Source organism: Micromys minutus, assembly GCF_963924665.1.
Source record: "Micromys minutus genome assembly, chromosome: 11".
NCBI lineage: Eukaryota > Metazoa > Chordata > Mammalia > Rodentia > Muridae > Micromys > Micromys minutus.
In genome coordinates, this window is record NC_137980.1 from 26,755,885 (window position 1) to 26,773,982 (window position 18,098).

Genomic DNA, 18,098 nt, shown 5'->3' on the forward strand with positions numbered 1-18,098 from the left:
ACATGGAACACTATGAAGAGGTTTAGAGGGAATCGGGTGGTCCGTGGAAGGGGGCACCCTCCAAGGCAAGTCCAGTTCTCAGGACATCTCTCACCGTTAAGGGCACTGGGAAAAGCTAACGATAAGAACTAGAAACACGAGTCACCATCAGTTGGGTTTTATATTTATTGCAACTACAATTTTTCAAAGAACACTAATTATGTAAATTTTGCCTGACATGCTTCTATATATACAATATGGCAGTCTCTGGTCCGTCTGAGAAGAGGGCTGAGCCTTCGGTGTTCGTCCTATTCGCACTTCACCTTGCTGCAAGCGTTTCCAGGTGGCCTTTGTGGAGTGAAAGTTCTGCGGCACTGCTGTCTGCAGTGTGGCCTGCTGCCGCTGGCCCTCGGGGACAGGCTGGGACAGGCTATAGCCCGCGGCTGTCAGCAGCACGGCCCTCGCTCCAGTGGGCGTCTCGTTTCTCTGCCACAAGTTTGATGAACTGAGAGTGACTGGCGTAGAGCTTGAGCTGGTCGCTGATGTCCACCCACTTCACCTTCCCGGCGTCATCTCCAGCCTCCAGAGTGAGGTTGTCCATGGTCTCCCCTGTGTGCCAGACCAAGACACGGCACCAATAAATAGATAGATAAAAACATAAATAAACAAACAAACAAACAGGGGGGCTGTTTATCCCATTTTTAATGTAATTCTGAATCCTCAAATAGTCTTACTAAAAATAAGATTAAATCACTGTTATTAGTGGCCAGAGACAATATTTTATATGAAACCATGTACAGAACTAAACTCCAGGATTACAGTATTAAATATAAAAAGCCTAAAAGCAAATTTCTGACTCATTTTGTGGTCTTATGCTATGTAACTGGATGCCAAACCGCAAACTAAAATACAATATATTTACAATTGTATTTATTATTTATAAATGCCATCATTGCTAGAAATGTAAGTAGCTACTTCTACAGGTCAGACTGACAGACTGACAAGTGCTTACCCAGTGTTTCGGAAAATGGACCCTCCCACTTACTCAGTAGGAGTCAGAATACTTTATGTACCAGACGCTGCTGCGGGCACTGGATACGGAGAGTTTACAGGTCTAGGTCAGCTCAGTGGTCAGTCCCTGCCTAGCAAACATGAAGCTCTGGGGAAAATCCCATACACTGGAAACAAACGCTACAGTGAACAAAGAGTGGCAGCTTACAGCAGCCATGTCGGCCCCCGGAGGACGGAGGCAGAAGTATTGCTGTTAGTGCCGAGCCAGCCTGGGCTATACAATGCGACTCTGTCTCAAAAAATTATCCAAAGATAGAAAAGTATTCAAGGCAACACATGTTTGCTTTATGTGTGTATATAAACATGTGTTCCTTATGTGTGTGTATAAACGTGTGTTCTTTATGTGTGTGTGTATATAAATATGTGTGTGCTTTATGTGTGTATATAAACATGTGTTCTTTATGTGTGTGTATAAACGTGTGTTCTTTATGTGTGTGTGTGTATATAAATATGTGTGTGCTTTATGTGTATATATAAACATATGTGTGCTTTATATGTGTATATAAATATGTGTGTGCTTTATGTGTGTATATAAACGTGTGTGCTTTATGTGTGTATATAAACATGTGTGTGCTTTATGTGTGCATATAAATATTTAGTATTATATATTACATTCTTTCGTTTTAATTTTTTATGTGTATGGGTGTTTTGCCTGCTTGTATGTCTGTTTAATACATGTGTACCAGGAGCTGGAGGGCACTGGGGTAGAACCTGGGTCCTCAGGACAAGCAGCCAGTGCTCTTACTGCAGAACCATTACACCTCCCAGCCTTAAAAATGAGCAGAACCACACCTTTCTCCTTTATGAGACAGGTTAAAGAAATGACAGTGATGTACAATGGAGTGCTGCATTCATTAAAGATGAAGGAGACTGAGATTCACATGGTAGACATTAAAGATGGAGAAGACTGAGCTTCACATGATAGTCCAGAACTGTAATCCCAATGTTTGGGAGTCAAAGACAGGAGGACTGACCATGAGTTCATGGCCAGCCTGGGCTATACAATGAGCTCAGGACAGCCTGGGCTATGTGACAAGACTATCTCAAAACAAAAACAATGAAACAAATAATGACAGGAGCTCAGGAACGCTGCCAGCAAACAGTGCCCAGAATACTTTTTTTTTAGTATAGAATAGAGTTTATTTAGGTCATGGGGAGTTGAGAGAGAGAGAGGGAGGGGGGAGGAAGAGGGAGAAGAGGGGCAAGGACGGGAGAGCAAGAGAGAGAGCAAGAGAGCCAGAATACATTTTTATATGAAACATCAAGCAAGGGAACAGAACATGTAGCTTAAGTACCTTTTTATCTGTTCAGTGTAAAGCTACAGAGTCTGGAAGGAGCTAAGGCAAGATGTTAGTGAAAGGTGGTGGCTTACTGTGTCCGCCTTACATCAATTACTTTACCCATACAGTAAAGCTGCAGTGAGACAACAAAGCCTCCCTAGAAGATGATGATCTGGCAACAGGCACTGAGGGCCAGGCCGGCACCCAGAGCTCTCCATCCACCCACACCGAAGTCCTGGCACCTCCACAGCCTGGATGAAGCCATTACCTCAGGACAGCTCCCAGCATCCTGTGTTTTATCTGAACCAATAATATCTAGACTTCCTTTTACTCCTCCGACCACTTGATATATCACTCAAAACCAAACTGTTTAATATTTAAAGACACAGAGTTCAATAGCCACCTCTCTCACAAGAAGAAAGCGGAACTGAAAAAAGACAGTTCTCCGATCCAGCAAACCCTCCGTCATGGGATATGCTACCGCCCCTCGAGCAGAAAATCCCCTTTTACAGCAGGGAGAGGGGAACAGCAACTAATCTGAAACACTGCTTACAACTATTTTGTACCAATAAGGGATTGGACCAAAAGAGGAACACACCTTAGATCTTACCAAAGGTGTGGGAGGAACAGGCCTAGCGCCCACAGCTATGGCAAAAAGGTAAGTCAATGGAGCACACTCCACGGCAGAAAAGCCTGCACAGGTCTATGCTACTTGCCTTAACTCCTTTTGTTAGATAAACTAAGACCAATCTAGACAGGCAAAGCAAACACAGAGAAAGATCAACACACATCGGACACATAATCCACCCTAATCTCTGGAGAAGAGGTCACTGTTTTCAGCCTCGCAGACAAGTAATGGACTGTGCACAGTTAAGCTGTGGAAGCCCCATTCTAAACTCCACTGCACACATCTTCTAAGTTCTTGTACTAAGGGATAAACTCGGCATCTTCTTGGAACTGCTGCAGAAAGAAAGGAGATGGTGCTGGAGTTTCCCAAGGCCAAGGAAAGGCCGAGAGAAAGGAGACCTCCCAGGTCCTGGCTGCCCAGCAAGGACAAGTGATTAGCATAGGATTTGGCAGCAAAGAGCCAGAAGAACACGGAGTTCTCTGAAAGCTCGTCTTGTTTCATTACTCTACAAATGAATGCAAAATGCTTAAGACACCACCCAGCCTAGCAAGAAAGGACTTTCTGTGGCTCAGGCTGATGTGTAAAGATCCTAACCATTCTGAAGACAGTGCTTCCCTTCTCTTCTGTAGTAACAGATAGTCTCTCCTGATCATTCTTAAACCTAGAGAGCAGAAAAAGCATGCACTCAGCACACACATATGACACACGTGGCAAGCCCAAGGCTGCAGCCCGGGAGGGTCCTACAGCAAGGTAAATATACACACTATTTCTTACCCCATCACCAAGCTGCCCCACCCAGAGCCTCGCCTGCTTTTGTAATAATTACACTAACTGCTGGCTTCACATCACATTATTTTAGCCTGTAATACAGCCTTAACTTCACATATCATCAGTACATTAAAGGCATGTATTTATTCACTGCTGATAAACTTTGAAAGCTTTGTCTCAAGTACTCTTAATACTAACAACGTCATCTGCAGATGAACAACTATAAGTTCAACAGTTCATTGATTTAAAAAGCTATACTCTAGATCCAATGTTGTCCTAGTAGACATCTTCAGCTAGTCCTCCAGTTCCAGTCACACTTAAGTGTAAGGTTACCTGTTTCATCATGGTAGTTCACGGCTTCCGTCTCCATCCACGCGTTGTCAGTGTTCCGAGGGTCGTCAACATATCCCTTGTATATCTATTTGCAAGAGGGGAGCAAGAACAATTCTAGGGTGAGGTAGGAGCGGGTGGAAGACAGACGAGCTTCCATCCTTAGGCTACTACTTGTAAATATCCTGCTGCACACCACGCTACTCAACTGGACAGACTAAAATGGTTATGGGTTTCTGTTATGTTACTACATGTTTTTAGCACAAAAAAAAATGCTTATAAAGAAATATAAATGAGGGCTGGAGAGATGACTCTGAGGTTGAGAGCACTGACTGCTCCTCCAGAGGTCCAGAGTTCAATTCCCAGCAACCACATGGTGGCTCATAACCACCTGTAATGGGATCCAATTCGTTACTCATATAAATAAATAAATAATTTTAATAAATAAGTAAACCTTAATATATATTTATATAAGATAAGAATTTTATATTTTAATAATTTCTGTGATTATAACTTCACATACTGAGAGGTTTGTTGTTCTTGATAAACCTAGATAATATATAGATAAATCTAAAAATTGAAATTTAAAGCTTATTGATATTAGAAAGAAAACCCTAGATCTACTCAACCAACATAAGCGTGGACAAGACAGTCCTGATGGCAGACAGAAAGACATAAACCCCTGGGAGGCTGAGGAATGGAATTAGGAGACCCAAGGATCCCTGGGGCTTCTGACCTGTCAACCAGTCCTACCCAGTGAGAGCTCTGTCTCAAAAGCAAAGTAAATGGCACCCAAGGAACAACAGCTGAAAAAGTCTCTCAACCTTACACATGGACAGACAGACAGACACACACACACACAAAGACAACCTAGGTTACATAGCAAATACTTAACCAGGCTGAGCTTTGTGTTACAACCCTTTAGAAAAAAGGTTAAGAGATTCCAACTTTGGAAGAAAAACAAAGTAATCCAAATGACAATCAAAAAGGAGACTGTCATTTCATTATTGACACCCACAGGCTTTCTGTGATGTTTTCTTTTTACTAACACCCGAGTACATAGACAATGCAGGCATATAGACATAAACAAATGATTAGCAATAAAAAAAGTGTATAAAGGGTTTTTCATAGCAAGCTAGATTTTTGCAAACAACAAGATCTGTTTAACAGATACTCAGTGAGTAAAAAAAACAGCCTATTTGTCATTGGAGGTCAGCCCTCAGCTAAGAGAAAGGTGGGGGAGGGTGGGGCGGGGGAGTAATAAATGATCACGTGAGCTAAGGTCAGACTTTAAAACCTTCAGCAAATGTGCTTTGTGAGAGGATCCCAAGGCCCCATGGATGGAGCCTAGCAGAGGAGCTCCTCACCACGAGATGCTCTTGGCTGAAGAGTGCGTGTAGCTTCTCCTCGATCTCCCTCTTCTCCGCACTGGACTTCTGTAGCGAGTTCAGGGCTTCCTCACCAAACTCCCTTTTCAGTGTGGCACTGATCTTCTCTCCGGGGTCTACCATCCCCTGCAGTCACAGTTTAAAGAAGCAGTGAGCTTGGGCTCATTCCACATATTTACTGAGTGGTACAATAAACATGTCTTACTGTATTTTCCCACAATACTTCTCCCCACCCCTCTCTGAGAAGCTTCTTAAAATATTCATTTTTAGCAGAAGCAGCTAAGAAAGGCAACTCATACACTGGGCCACAGTAATCGGTCCAGCACTAGTCAATGGCAAATTGGGCCAGGCAACGTCATTTCCTGATACTTTCCAAACTCAAACTACAAGGCCTGTAGGCATGGAAACAGCACAATGGCTCTTCCCACGATGGCATCTTCAGCAGAATGCACCCACAAGTCTCCACAGAAACAACTCACTCACTTCCTTTGAGACGCCATTCAAGTGTCACTGCCCCTAAATCATCTCTTACTTCCTGTCCCACTGTAGTTTTCATTTATGGTCTACTAGATACTCATCTTATTACATCATCTGCCTTCCCACTAAAACGTCACAAAAGACAGGGTGTGTTCATGTGGCTGTTATACCTCACTGTCTACAGTGGGAACCCACAAAGGTCGACCGTCAAGGAGACCAATAGGTCTCAGAATGCGGCGACTACTACAGCTGCTCCCGTGATCAGAATTGTACACGGGAATAGAACAGTGAAGTCACGATCATGTGAGAGAACCTGGCTGACCCCACTCATGGTCCCCAGCCTATGCTGGACCAGTCTGCTATAGTCTGTGACTCATCCTGGTTTTATACCACAAAGAAAAACATATTCTTGCCCACAGCAGGGTATTTGTAAAGATTCATGTTCACATCAGATACCTTCACCTCGTAACCGGCATAAGCCACAAAACCTCTGCCTCACTGAATACAAGTTTTAAAGGTCACTTCAAAGACATCCATGGTACAAAATCAGCATGACTAAAAGTGCACTCCTCCTGATGGGAGATGGAACTTCAAGGAAAAGTCTGTAACCAGCGTCATCTTTTCATTGTGTTTAAAATTGTAAGAATTCAATAAGTAATACTAAAAATGTAAACTTGCGTTTAGAGTAGTAAATGTACATAATGAATGCCAACCATAGGACAAATATGCAAAGGCTATCTCTCTCTCTCTCTCTCTCTCTCTCTCTCTCTCTCTCTCTCTCTCTCTCTCTCTGAGGTAAATGCGGCTGCCTTCTAAAGAACAGCACCTGGACTCACCCAGCAAGTACACAGGATGGAACATGGGCCTCAATCTAGCCAAGCATTCCTGTTCCTTCCAAAGACGCTAGAACTGTCCTGGAATTCTAAAAGCCTTATACTATCCTAAGCTTGGTGACAGTGAGCCGGAAGGAGTAATGAGCAGTGACCCAGCATCCCCAGCAGGGGGCGCCATGCTTACCCCTGGGATCGCCCACTCTCCACAGTCTTTCCTTTTGATAGCTACAAACTGCAAGATGCATTTCCCAGAGACTGGGTGTGTGATCTTATTCCCGCTCTCGTCCCTTTTCCACCTGTGGACAGGAACACAGAACAGCAAAGGCTGCAACTTCCTCTCTCAATGACACCAGAAAAATGTCTTCTCTACTACAAAGCACCTAAATACCTAAGAGAGGCCAGTTTAGAAAATTGTTTTGATTAGACAAATGCTATATTTGCATCAGTTAAGGAAGCTTAGTTCACACAGGGTGCTATATTCTCTGTGAGGAAAATTTAGATTACACACAATCTTACTACTTAGTCTGTCAAAAAAAGAAAAAACTTAAAAGCGGAACGTGATTTGAAGAAAGTTTTAAGAGGTGTTGCCTGGTGTTTTCCAGAGTCTCTTTTAGAAACAGAAATGATCAGACAGACTTGGCAATGCCTCTGTTGGTCATGTCACCTTGTGATACCAGAAAAGCAGAGACTGTTTCCACTGAGTGCATTCCAGTCTTCCATCTTAGACTGGGAGGAGGGAGGAACCTGCATCCTATGCTATTCATGTCTTGAATTAAATCACAGTTAAGCAACACACCTCCTCTGAACACATCATCTTTCTGAAGACAAATTTCCCTTCCCTTCCTAATCTACACCCCCAACTTCCAGGCTCTTTCTAAAGTGGTCTTCTAGAGAAAGGTAAGGACTCTGTCCTCGCAGTAACAACTGGGAAAAGGCGGCCCGGGGGTGCTTCTCACTGAAGGGAGGAGTGCGCAGGCACAGAGTTTGGACGGCTTGGGTGGCTCGCCACATCCTTCTCTTACCCACAATGCCTCATCAAAGAGCTTGGGTTCTAGAGCAGAGCTAAATACCAAAGTGACACATCATAATAAAAAGCTTCAGACTGAGAAGCACAGTAGACAGAAATAGAAGAATAATTCTGCAACGTTTGTGTTTAAGATGCCAGACCCCACAATAACATAAAGAAGATACGAAGCAGCAAAACACTGCCCTAAGAACTGAACACCTACTCCAGGCCTGACGAGTGGGGGAGGATGAAGCACGAGGCTAAAGACGTAGGTGAGCGCTTATACAAGTCTCAGTTCTGTGTTCACTGGGGACAACACGGCCTGTTCACACTCACTCTGCCACAGAGGCATGGAGTGACTCAGGCAAGCAAAGTGACCTAAAGGCCAGGTGAACGCTGCCACCATCGGCACTCGCTGCTTTTCTTTTACTGTTGCCCGCCAGATAGTCCCTGGAAACTGAAGGTACAGGGCCCACAGATCCACCTCCCTCTACAGTGTTCTTGGGAAAGGGCAGCAGGGTCCCTAACACTGTTTGCAAACAACTTCACTCTTTCAGACATTTAAAACCAGGTGGGGGGGGGGGGCTAAGAGTGACCCGACCTTTCCTAGGAGGCCCTCGGGGTCTTCCCTGTACCCTCCACTGAAGGCTCTGGATTCTAATGGCATCAAGCTCTCTAACAATCATGCCTTCCCGGCTGCCATTATGAACAAACAGGTTTCCTAGGGAACACTGAGCCTGTCACTCCAGTTGACCCACACACCTTGAGTTCAGTAAGTCCCCTGCATCGAGAGGCTGCACTGACTGATAAGTACACAGTGTGGCAGGCACACAATGAGGAAATGTCTGGGAACTTGTCCCCAGCGCTGAGCAATGCATAACTACTTAGTCATATTTCATGCGTTTTGTTTCAAATTTTCAGCCTCGTAAATGAAACTATAGCTCTTTAATAACCAAAACCTTACCTCCTCGGTGCTAAAAAAAAAATCTTTAATAAATATCTGCCAGTGCATTCAAACTTTGACACTGCAGCATGACTCTGTCAATTACAAACCTCATGTCTGAGAAATGGGCCCTCAATGTTATCCCCCACCCCTGCCCAAATCATCTCCTGTTCTCAAAGTGTGGGTATCATGTTATGCTGGGCCACAATCACCGGGCACACCATGGGCACAAGCTTGTGCGCACTAAGCTTGACATGCTTGATAGACAATGCGTGGTGTACACCCACAACATAAAACCACAGCTTGAGAAACTGACTGCTGATTGCTGACTTTGAGGGTTTGAGACAGACCTCAAACTCACAGCAATCCTCCTGTCTCAATCTCCCACATGTGGGGATTACAAGCATAAGCAGCAACACCTAGCTACAACCACAGGTTTGTTCATACAGCACATCACTGTGATGTCACATAAAGTCCCATGTTCTTATAAAACAAACATATAATTCTACACACATACAGAGAGTGTGTGCATGAGAGCACACGTCTTTATTTTTCTGATCACTTAACTCTTTGCTACGGAAACACCTTGACCCAGTTTTTACCTGGTTATAATGGGATCTGCAGCATGATTTGGGCCCCATCTCCCCAGAAGACCACGGCCAACCAGTCCTGTCCTCCCTGCAGGATTTCTGGGTAAAAAAAGAACAAAAGACCACCATACAACCAATCGAATACATCCTCTTTTTAAAATCTAGCTTGATACAGCATGCACCTGTGTACACGCATGTTACCCATCTCTGCTCCTCTCTTGTGTCCTAAGACTACAGGAGCCAGCATGCCTGCCCAGGTCACCTGTGGGCTCCGTGTGCCCAAACGCCTGTCTCTAAGACTGAACGGGAGCTTTATCCAACAGGCCATCTTTCCAACCTCCAACTAACTTCTTAATCTACTCCACAAGGCACTCACACCCATGCTTTTCACTGCTGATAAAACTGAGAGACTTCTTATATGATAGGAGTCAATGTCTCCCCCTAGCATGAGTCCCAGGGAGCCAATGCAGGCAGTCAGCCTTGTCTCAGACCTTACCTCCTGGGCAATCTCACCCCAACAGAGCTTAACTTTTAGTCTTCCATGGCTTAGATGTTTAGATAAATTCTTTCTTTAAGCCATTAGTTCATTTAATAAATAACCACTGAAAACATAAACTTTAATGCTTTTTATAATTTATTCAATTAATTACTTCAACCTTCAAGATAAAGTTATGAAATTATACCTTTAATTCCTGTCTCTAGCACTTACTAGTTGTTTACAAATTGTTAACACTCTTTCCCCATCTGAGTTCGATGAAAATGTAACTACTTCCCACATGTAAATCCTGCACCACGCCTGCCCTTCAGTCACACTCAGAATGCCAACGTCTTTTCTTCCTTTCAAGACTCAGTCCCTCCGTCCCAGCACCTACCTGGGCCTCCCGTTTTCAATCTCATACAGGCCATTCTGGCTCTTTCTCTCAACATGCCCATCCTTTTCATTAAATTTGGGAGAGAAGTTACTTTCACTGCAATGAGAAAAAATGCAAATAAAGTAATGATTAAATATCACCTGCAACTTAGCGATAGGACTCATTGCTATTCATAATAAATATAGAAATAGTAAAAATGTATAGGTCTGAGTTCTGATTTACAAATCATCTTATTCAATCAAAAAAGGCTCTAGAGGCAAAAAAAAACTTTCAGCCAAAGCAGGAAAACAGAGGTAGATGTATGTATGAGCCATGCTGTGCTTCTTGAAAGGAGGATGGAAGCCCCTCCGACATGAGCAGAGATGTCAGCAACACAGAGCCATCTGTGGGCACACTATGGCAACTGCTGGCTCCCACAAGATTCCAAATGCAAGATCTCCCTGAACACTGTGATATCTCTACCATTCCAAAGTAATTTAAATACTTTAATGCATATTGGTTAATACTGTCAAATATTCATATTACCAAAATCCATAAGGAGTGAACTTATCCCATCAATTATAAAAGAAATACGACATTTAAAAAGCCAGTCCTCTGGAGATGCTGGAAATCCTGGCCTGAACTGCTCCTTTACTGAGCTGCACCTGCACACTTCAGAAATGAGCACTGACTGCACTTCTGTCATGCCTCAGCAGACACATTTTGTAAATAAACATGTGTTAAGAAACATGCAAATAGGCCAGGCATGGCACACACCTTTAGTCTCTGCTTCAGAGGCAGAGACAAGGGGATCTCTGAGTTTGCGGCCAGCCTGGTCTACAGAGTGAGTTCCAGGACAGCCAGGGATACACAGAAACCCTGCCTTGAAAAACAAATAATCAAAAAGAAAAAGAAACAAACAAAACAGAACAAAACAAAACCACTCTTGCCAACAGACCCAGAATTCACAAAACTCAATGAATCTATATAGTTAGCAGAGATACTCAGAAGCTGTGAATTTTTATATTACATTTATACTCTCTCTATTAAATATATTTTATGTACTTATCTACCACCCAAGCCAAAGTCCATGAGAATTACAATAAAGATTAGCTGCATATGCTCTTGTGTAACTCCTGTCCATCACCTGCACTCAGTCCATCACCTGCACTCCGTCCATCACCTGCACTCCATCTGTCCATCACATCACCTGCACTTCGTCCTTCCCCGGCCCTCACTCAGCCTTTTTCTCTCTTCACCCCATACCACCCCTACAGCGATATTTGTTTACCTATGTACATACAGCACTTGATAGACTGCATATAAGGGAGGTCTGGGCTCTTCTAAGAGTTATACTCTGCAACCGTGAGCACGGCAAACAGTACTACTTCCTTTTTATCTTTTTAATTGATACATAATCACTGTAAATATTATGGATACAGAGTGATGACCTGATACACATAAAACAGTTTGATATGATGACCACATCAGAGTCATGAGCATTTACATCTTACACATTTGCCATTTCTTTACATGGAGAACTTTCGAAATTCTCTTTTCTAGCTCTTTATAGCATATATAGCAAAGTACTGTGGACAGTAATGCCTGCTATGCCATAGGACAGCAGAATTTGCTCTCCCTACAGACTGTCTGTGGGGAGCTGCTGGTTATCCAGTTGTCCACTTACACTTTCTAACAGTAGTTAGCACTCTACCTCAACCAACTGGCTTGACTTTTGTTGTTAGAAGTGCTGGAGGTGATGGGTCAACCTCAATGGAGTTCAGCCTCAGGATTCTCATCTACTCGTTAAAGAGCCTCTTACTGTCTTAGAACTGGCCAAACATACTGGGCTGCTGGCCAAGCTCTGGGATCCTACAACCCTGCTGCTCCAGCACTGGGGTTACAAGCCCATGCCATTCCTTCTGGCTTCTTCCACTGGTACTGGAGCCCAACGACTTTCACAGCAAGCACTTACTCACTGAGCAATCTCCCCTACCTAAAACGTCAGGCCAGCAGATGGACTGCTTCCCAGATTATGAAAATAAAAGTGTTCATAAAAATGTTAGTTAGCTAGCTCATAGTTAATAGAAGAGAAAATATCATCATTGCATGATCGTATTGTAGAACCTACAAATCTGATCTCACGGAGTCCCCAGAAACTGAAGAGAGAATGGGGGTGTGGGACAGCCTACTCAACGGGCACTGAGGAATACTTACACAGGGTTAAGGGTCCTGGTAGGACCGTACACTAGAGTGACTTGAGAGCAGCAACGGACTATTGCAAAGGCTAGAGAACTTATGTGGAATGTTTCCAACTTAAAGAAAGGATGTATGAGGAGAAGGCTGCTTGCTTAAGCTGATTCAAATGTATATGTGCATCAAAACATTAATATGTGCAGTCTTATGTTTTTATACATCAGTTAAAACATAAACTTAGGCTGAGAATTTACCTTAGCGGTAGATGCTTACCAATGCCTGGCACCAAACAAAAGTATACTAAAATAACTCAAATAAATCAAGTGAATAAATAACTTTTAAAAATAACTTTTAGATTATTTACTTTATTTTATGTGTATAAGTGCTTTGCCTGCATTTATTATGTGTACCATATAGGTGTCTGGTGCCCATGGAGATCTAAAGAGGGAGTTAGAGCCCCTGAAGCTGGGGTTATGAATATTGAACACTACCATGTGGGTGCCGGGAACCAAATCTGGTCCTCCATAAGAGCGGCAAGTCCTCTTCACTACTGAGCTCACTCTCCAGCTCCTATTTTAAAAGAAAATAATCCCTCTATGGTATTATATTTATCACTACAAGAAACAAAAAAGCAGCAAAATGGGATGGCGTTTCTGAAAAGGCAGGAGGTTTTGGTTCTGAGGAAGGACAATTTCTCAGAATCTGCTCAGTGGCCACAGCTAGTACTGAGGCTGACAGCTGAGGCTTGCTGGGGTCGCAGAAGCCTATGGGCTAGAGACGGCCATGCCAACTGTCTTACTGTGGTAATCACTGCACAGTGGTGATGACTCAACCACTGAGCAGCACGTCTTAAATAATTATACATTTTGCAGATTACAGCCCTGCAGAGCTGGAAAGAGAAAAGAAGGGAATATAATCATCAAGTATGCAATCCAGCTCTTGCAGGGACATAATCAAAGCATGACCCACCTCTCTCTTTCCTATCTTTTCTTGCTCACACGCCCATCATTGGTAATCTGGAAGACTCTGCCAAGGGTTTTCACAACCTCACATACCAGCCTAGCAATGCCAGAATCAGAGGGGCACAACCAGGACAGGCAAACCAGATTCTACCAGTTGTCCTTACTCAAAAACAAACAGCAGCAATTTCATTAGGGTAAGTCCTCCAAAACTTGGTGAGGAATAAACAGGCATGGACCGGTCGGTTTAGGCAAACTCAAACAAATGCAAAAACAGATTTGTAACAATGCCCAGCATGGATTAAAGTGATTTTTTTTTTTCAAATATCAAATGATAACTTAAAAAACATGACTTTCCGTTAGTCTTAAGCCCAGCTACCCACTCATCTGCTCACCTGATCTGAGGGTCCGCCCACTGGGGTCCAGCCAAGACGGAAACCGCGGTGTACTCCACTGGGTTGTAATCCTGCCACTCAACAAGCCAGCCCACCTTCTCATTTGGAACCTGGCTTCGCTCGACTTTTGAACCTGGGTAAGGAGACGTCCGGGCCTTGTTGTGAGAATTCTCTTTGGCACTATTAGAACCAGACATGATGTTGGCTTTAGAGTGAAATCCACAGGATGGAAATGGGTTTCTAAGGAGAGAGAAAAAAAGAAAAGAAAAACATCATATAGACATTCCAAAAGCATATGAATTAAAGAACCTAGTTCAAATATCCCAAAACACTTTTCAATCTTCAAAACCTGTAAAAACTGGAAAATAACAGACAATTACACATGTGCATTGCTCTTCCAGATGACCCAAGTGTGATTCCCAATACCTAAGTCACACAGCTCACAACCTCTTATAACTCCAACTCCAGCGTATTCAAGGCCTCTGACCTCTGAGGACACCTGCACTTCTATACACAAGACACACAAGCATTAAAATGCAAAATAAACAGTTTTTTTTTTCAAATCAAAAAGTTCAAGTTAAGAACATGTAATATCCACAAAAGGTTTTTTCAAACAGGAAGATTTCTGAAAGTAAATAAACTTCAACTGGAGAGAGAACTCAGAAGAAATGTTTGCCACACAAGTTTGAGAGACTGAGGTTAGAGCCCCAGCACCAACACTGACACTGGACATGCAAGCGCGTTATATGTCACCACACTGGAGACAGAGCAGGCAGAGAAAGATCAATAACTAACCAGCCTAGCCCACAGGTGAGCTCTAGGTTCAGGAAGAGACCCCACCATGACAAGAGGCTAAAGAAGACATCCAATATCAACCTCTGGCTGCTACCTACCTACCTACACACACACACACACACACACACACACACACACAAGCACGTATACATACACACAAACTAGTTAATCTTATTAACTAGTTGTTAACTGTTGCCTACTGGCTGCAGTTATGTTAGCAGAGAAAATGGGGCAAAACTTTTGTTTTGTGTTCTTTTAGGAAAGGGGCATATGTTATGAGAACTCAGCCATAAACACAAATACAAGCGGGGATTTACTCATAAATTTACTAAAAAGCTTATATGCAAGTCTGTGTGGACATGAGTTTTCGGCTCATTTGAATGACACCCAAGGTGTGACTGCTGAGTCTCATCAACACAGTATGATTGTTTTTGTAAGAAACTCCACACTTTTCAGTAGGCTCCGTCCCATCCTGTTGTCTGTCTAGAGATGTCAGTGTAAGGCAAGCTGTTGGCTGTCAATGCATTTAGAGTCTCAGAACCCTGCTGCTTCATTTGCATGCACCCAGCATCCACAAAGCAGGTCCAGAGCCATAAGAGGCTGGGAACAGTGTGAGGTAGGATAGGACCGATGACTTAAGTAAAGTGTCCCCTGAGCAATGGGGACAGCCAAGGAGGCCACCAGATCAAAGCCAGCCTGGCCTGCTCAGCAAGACTGCCTCACAAACAAAAGTGGAAACCCATCTGATGTCATGCTGGCTTCAGCTGCTACAGATCTGGAAATCCAAGTTATCAATTCTCTGAAAAATAAAAATCTTCCTCACTCAAGCTTATATTCAAAAACAAGTTCGTGAAACACATGTGTTTGTCAGAATGAGCTGGAGAGATGACGCTTCTGTGGGGAGCAGCTACTTATCCAATCACCACAGGCTAGAGTTCAGAGCCCAGTCCTGATGTAAGAAGCCAGGCATCGCACACAAAACTGACCCCGGCTGGGCCGTGGGGGCACAGACGTAGAAGGATCCAGACTAGCCCAAAAGACACAAGCACCAGGTGCAGGGAGAGAATCTTCCTCAAGAAGGAGGCCGACAATGAGTTCTAAGTCACCAACATTGTCTTCTGGGCTCCACATAGGTGCATGGACACATACAACTGCGCATGCACACAAGCACTCGCACGCGCGCGAGAGCACACACACAATACCCATAAATATTTAAAAAATAAAAGCAAATTATGATCAGACTATGCATCTTCCACACAGAGAAGTGCTAATCCACTTACAACTGCTCTCCAGTATGGAGCAAGAATACTTACTGTGCGCATATACAGAGCCTAAACCTTTTTTATTGTATTTCAGGACTGTGCAAATAGCAGACAGGGATTAGGAAATTAATGAAATGCATCTTATGAAGCAAAGACCAGTTCCTAACACTGGAAAAAAGAAAAAGGAAAGAAGTCCAAGGGCCGCAGGCTGCTATAAACTGAAGAAAATCTTTACTACTAACATTCACAAGAGGTGAGTGTGCACTGCAAGGCCCCCTTCTAATGGGAATGGCCACCCATCTGACCCGCACAAATCCTTTCTTTGGAAATAAGTAATATTTCCTGTTGCACCTCTGCTTAAATTTTAGATCACACATATTACACGTGAGCACATGAACAAACCCTACACCACTGAGAAAACCTGGTGAGAAAGGGAAACCTGACTTTCCAGTTTTTACTAATAAAAGGCCTTTGAAACTAGTCAAATCACAAATTCTAACTACAAAACTATTGTGTTGTCTTGAATTTCCCATCATTGTTAGTCCCCAAATTGGTTTTAATATATTTTTATTCACTTACTCTTAAAGAATTCTATATAGATGACTCACACACTGGAGACATGTGTGTGTATATGCACGAATAAATTTTGATTATACCCCCCACTCCTCCCAGATTCCCACCCTCAGTCATGTTCTCCTACATCTTTATATTTTATTTTTGATCATACTTATGCGTTCACTCATGGGTCTGCAGGAGGGCTCAGTGATGGTAATGGAGCAGGAGTTTACACCTAACCGGGAAGCTAAGAATGAACAGGGTTCACCTTCCAGTCCACGAGAGCTCTTAACTGTGTTGCTCATTCTGTGCTTTTTTAGATAGTCTAACTAGTGCTAGCCACAAAGTAAAGGGTATGGAATTCGGCCAGTCCATGACGGGTCACACCCCTAAATAAAACTGTGGTCATAAAACTCTCGAAGTTACACATCCTTTGTTTCTCCACAGATGTTTTACAATATTAGAACAGCAGGCACTCAGCAAATACTTGTTGACTTAGCTTTGGGCTTTTCTTTGGAATATGCAGTTTCGGTTCTGGATATACCACTTAAGAGTTCCTTTTCTGTCTTACTAAAGAACAACCAGTAAGCAGCTTTCCACTGTTCTGGTAACTATCAACAAAAATGCCATTAGTGACAAGCCCCACTGAAGAAGGTGTATAAAAGAAAGTAAACTCACACCAGCAGAGAGAGGACACTCTGATGGAGGGGTTTTAAGCTTTGTTAGGAAGGCAGAAAACCGGATGGAACCACAGGGCCTACAAACCTCAGCAGAAGAAATTCTATTTTCAAAAAGGTGAAGAAAGATGTCACTCCTGTTACGAGAGCCCACGGAAATTTCAAATTCAGTCTCACACGCTGACCAAAGAACCAAGGAACTGACCTCTTTCCTCTTCGGAACTGAAGCTTGCTGAGTTTGAGGATAAAGTCAAGTTTGAAACATGGTTGTACGAGTCTTAAGAAAGACACCTACAGACACTGGTGTCAGAGAATTTAACAGAACCAGGCTTACAAACTTTCCAAGTCACTAGGAAATAAAGTTGCGGCCACCTTGCCCAGGGGAGACGGGAAAGAGCGAAGTTCCCAATCCCGAGGCTCTGGCGCACACACTTAATTTCCAGTCTATCCAAAAGCCAATAGTCAGCGCCTTCCAGCGTACAGAAAGCACTGTCTGCTATTCAGATTAACAATATGTATGTATCCATTGTATGGATTCAGTATCACCTCTAGCACTGGGCGACACACCACAAATGCTCTAACTCTGGGGATCTAAATTTAAAAGTCAGAGATCGAAAAGAGACCTTGCTATTGGTTTTCCAAAATTCAATAAGCCGGCACAGCCTACATAACCTTTGGGAAAGGAAAGAGGGGATCGCAGGTCCACCTGAGGTCTCAGAGCCGCAGCCCCTCCTAGAAACGGGGTACCTGGGTGCCGGGACGGCGCGGCAGCCTGAGGACCGGACAGTCACGGACGCGAGGGCCACCGAGAGCGACACGGTGGCTACCGCCTTCCCCAGAGAGCGGCCGGCCATCGGCGTCTGGCGCACGGCCCGAGAGGGGTCTGCGGTGTCCGGCCTCAACCAGAGCCCAGCCGCGAGCCCCGAACCTGCAGCCAGCGGGCACTAGGACCGGACCGCGCTTCCCCTGCCTGGGACGCCGACGGCCGGCGGCGCCCGTAGCCCCGCGACGTACCGGACGCGCGACAGCGCTTTACGGCGATGCCACAAACCAACCTGCCTCTCCGTCTGCGCAGGCGCACTGACTGAGGCGCGCGGCTGGACGCGGAGACCTAG

General features: G+C 44.0%; 1 protein-coding gene across 1 annotated transcript; it reads right to left on the reverse strand.

Annotated features, from left to right (window-relative positions):
* Nucleotides 1-157: 157 nt before the first annotated feature.
* Nucleotides 158-18,008, reverse strand: NUDT9 (nudix hydrolase 9). The gene is made up of 8 exons (XM_080924988.1): nt 17,731-18,008; nt 13,695-13,934; nt 10,166-10,261; nt 9,306-9,392; nt 6,939-7,050; nt 5,424-5,570; nt 4,060-4,144; nt 158-588 (listed from the first exon to the last, which is right to left on the reverse strand). Exons 1-8 carry the CDS (start codon nt 17,835-17,837, stop codon nt 410-412), a joined length of 1,053 nt encoding a protein of 350 aa, XP_080781114.1. The 5' UTR covers nt 17,838-18,008; the 3' UTR covers nt 158-409.
* Between the last annotated feature and the right edge of the window lie 90 nt (nt 18,009-18,098).

What these genes read in the sequence shown, in the direction of transcription:
- NUDT9 (XM_080924988.1), bottom strand. Translation starts at nt 17,837, where the DNA reads ATGGCCGGCCGCTCTCTGGGGAAGGCGGTAGCCACCGTGTCGCTCTCG. An exon ending in CGCGCCGTCCCGGCACCCAG is followed by an intron (nt 13,935 to 17,730) that starts GTACCCCGTTTC and finishes CTCTCTCCTTAG; the next exon opens with AAACCCATTTCCATCCTGTG. An exon ending in TCAGCCAAGAGCATCTCGTG is followed by an intron (nt 4,145 to 5,423) that starts GTGAGGAGCTCC and finishes TCTTGCAAATAG; the next exon opens with ATATACAAGGGATATGTTGA.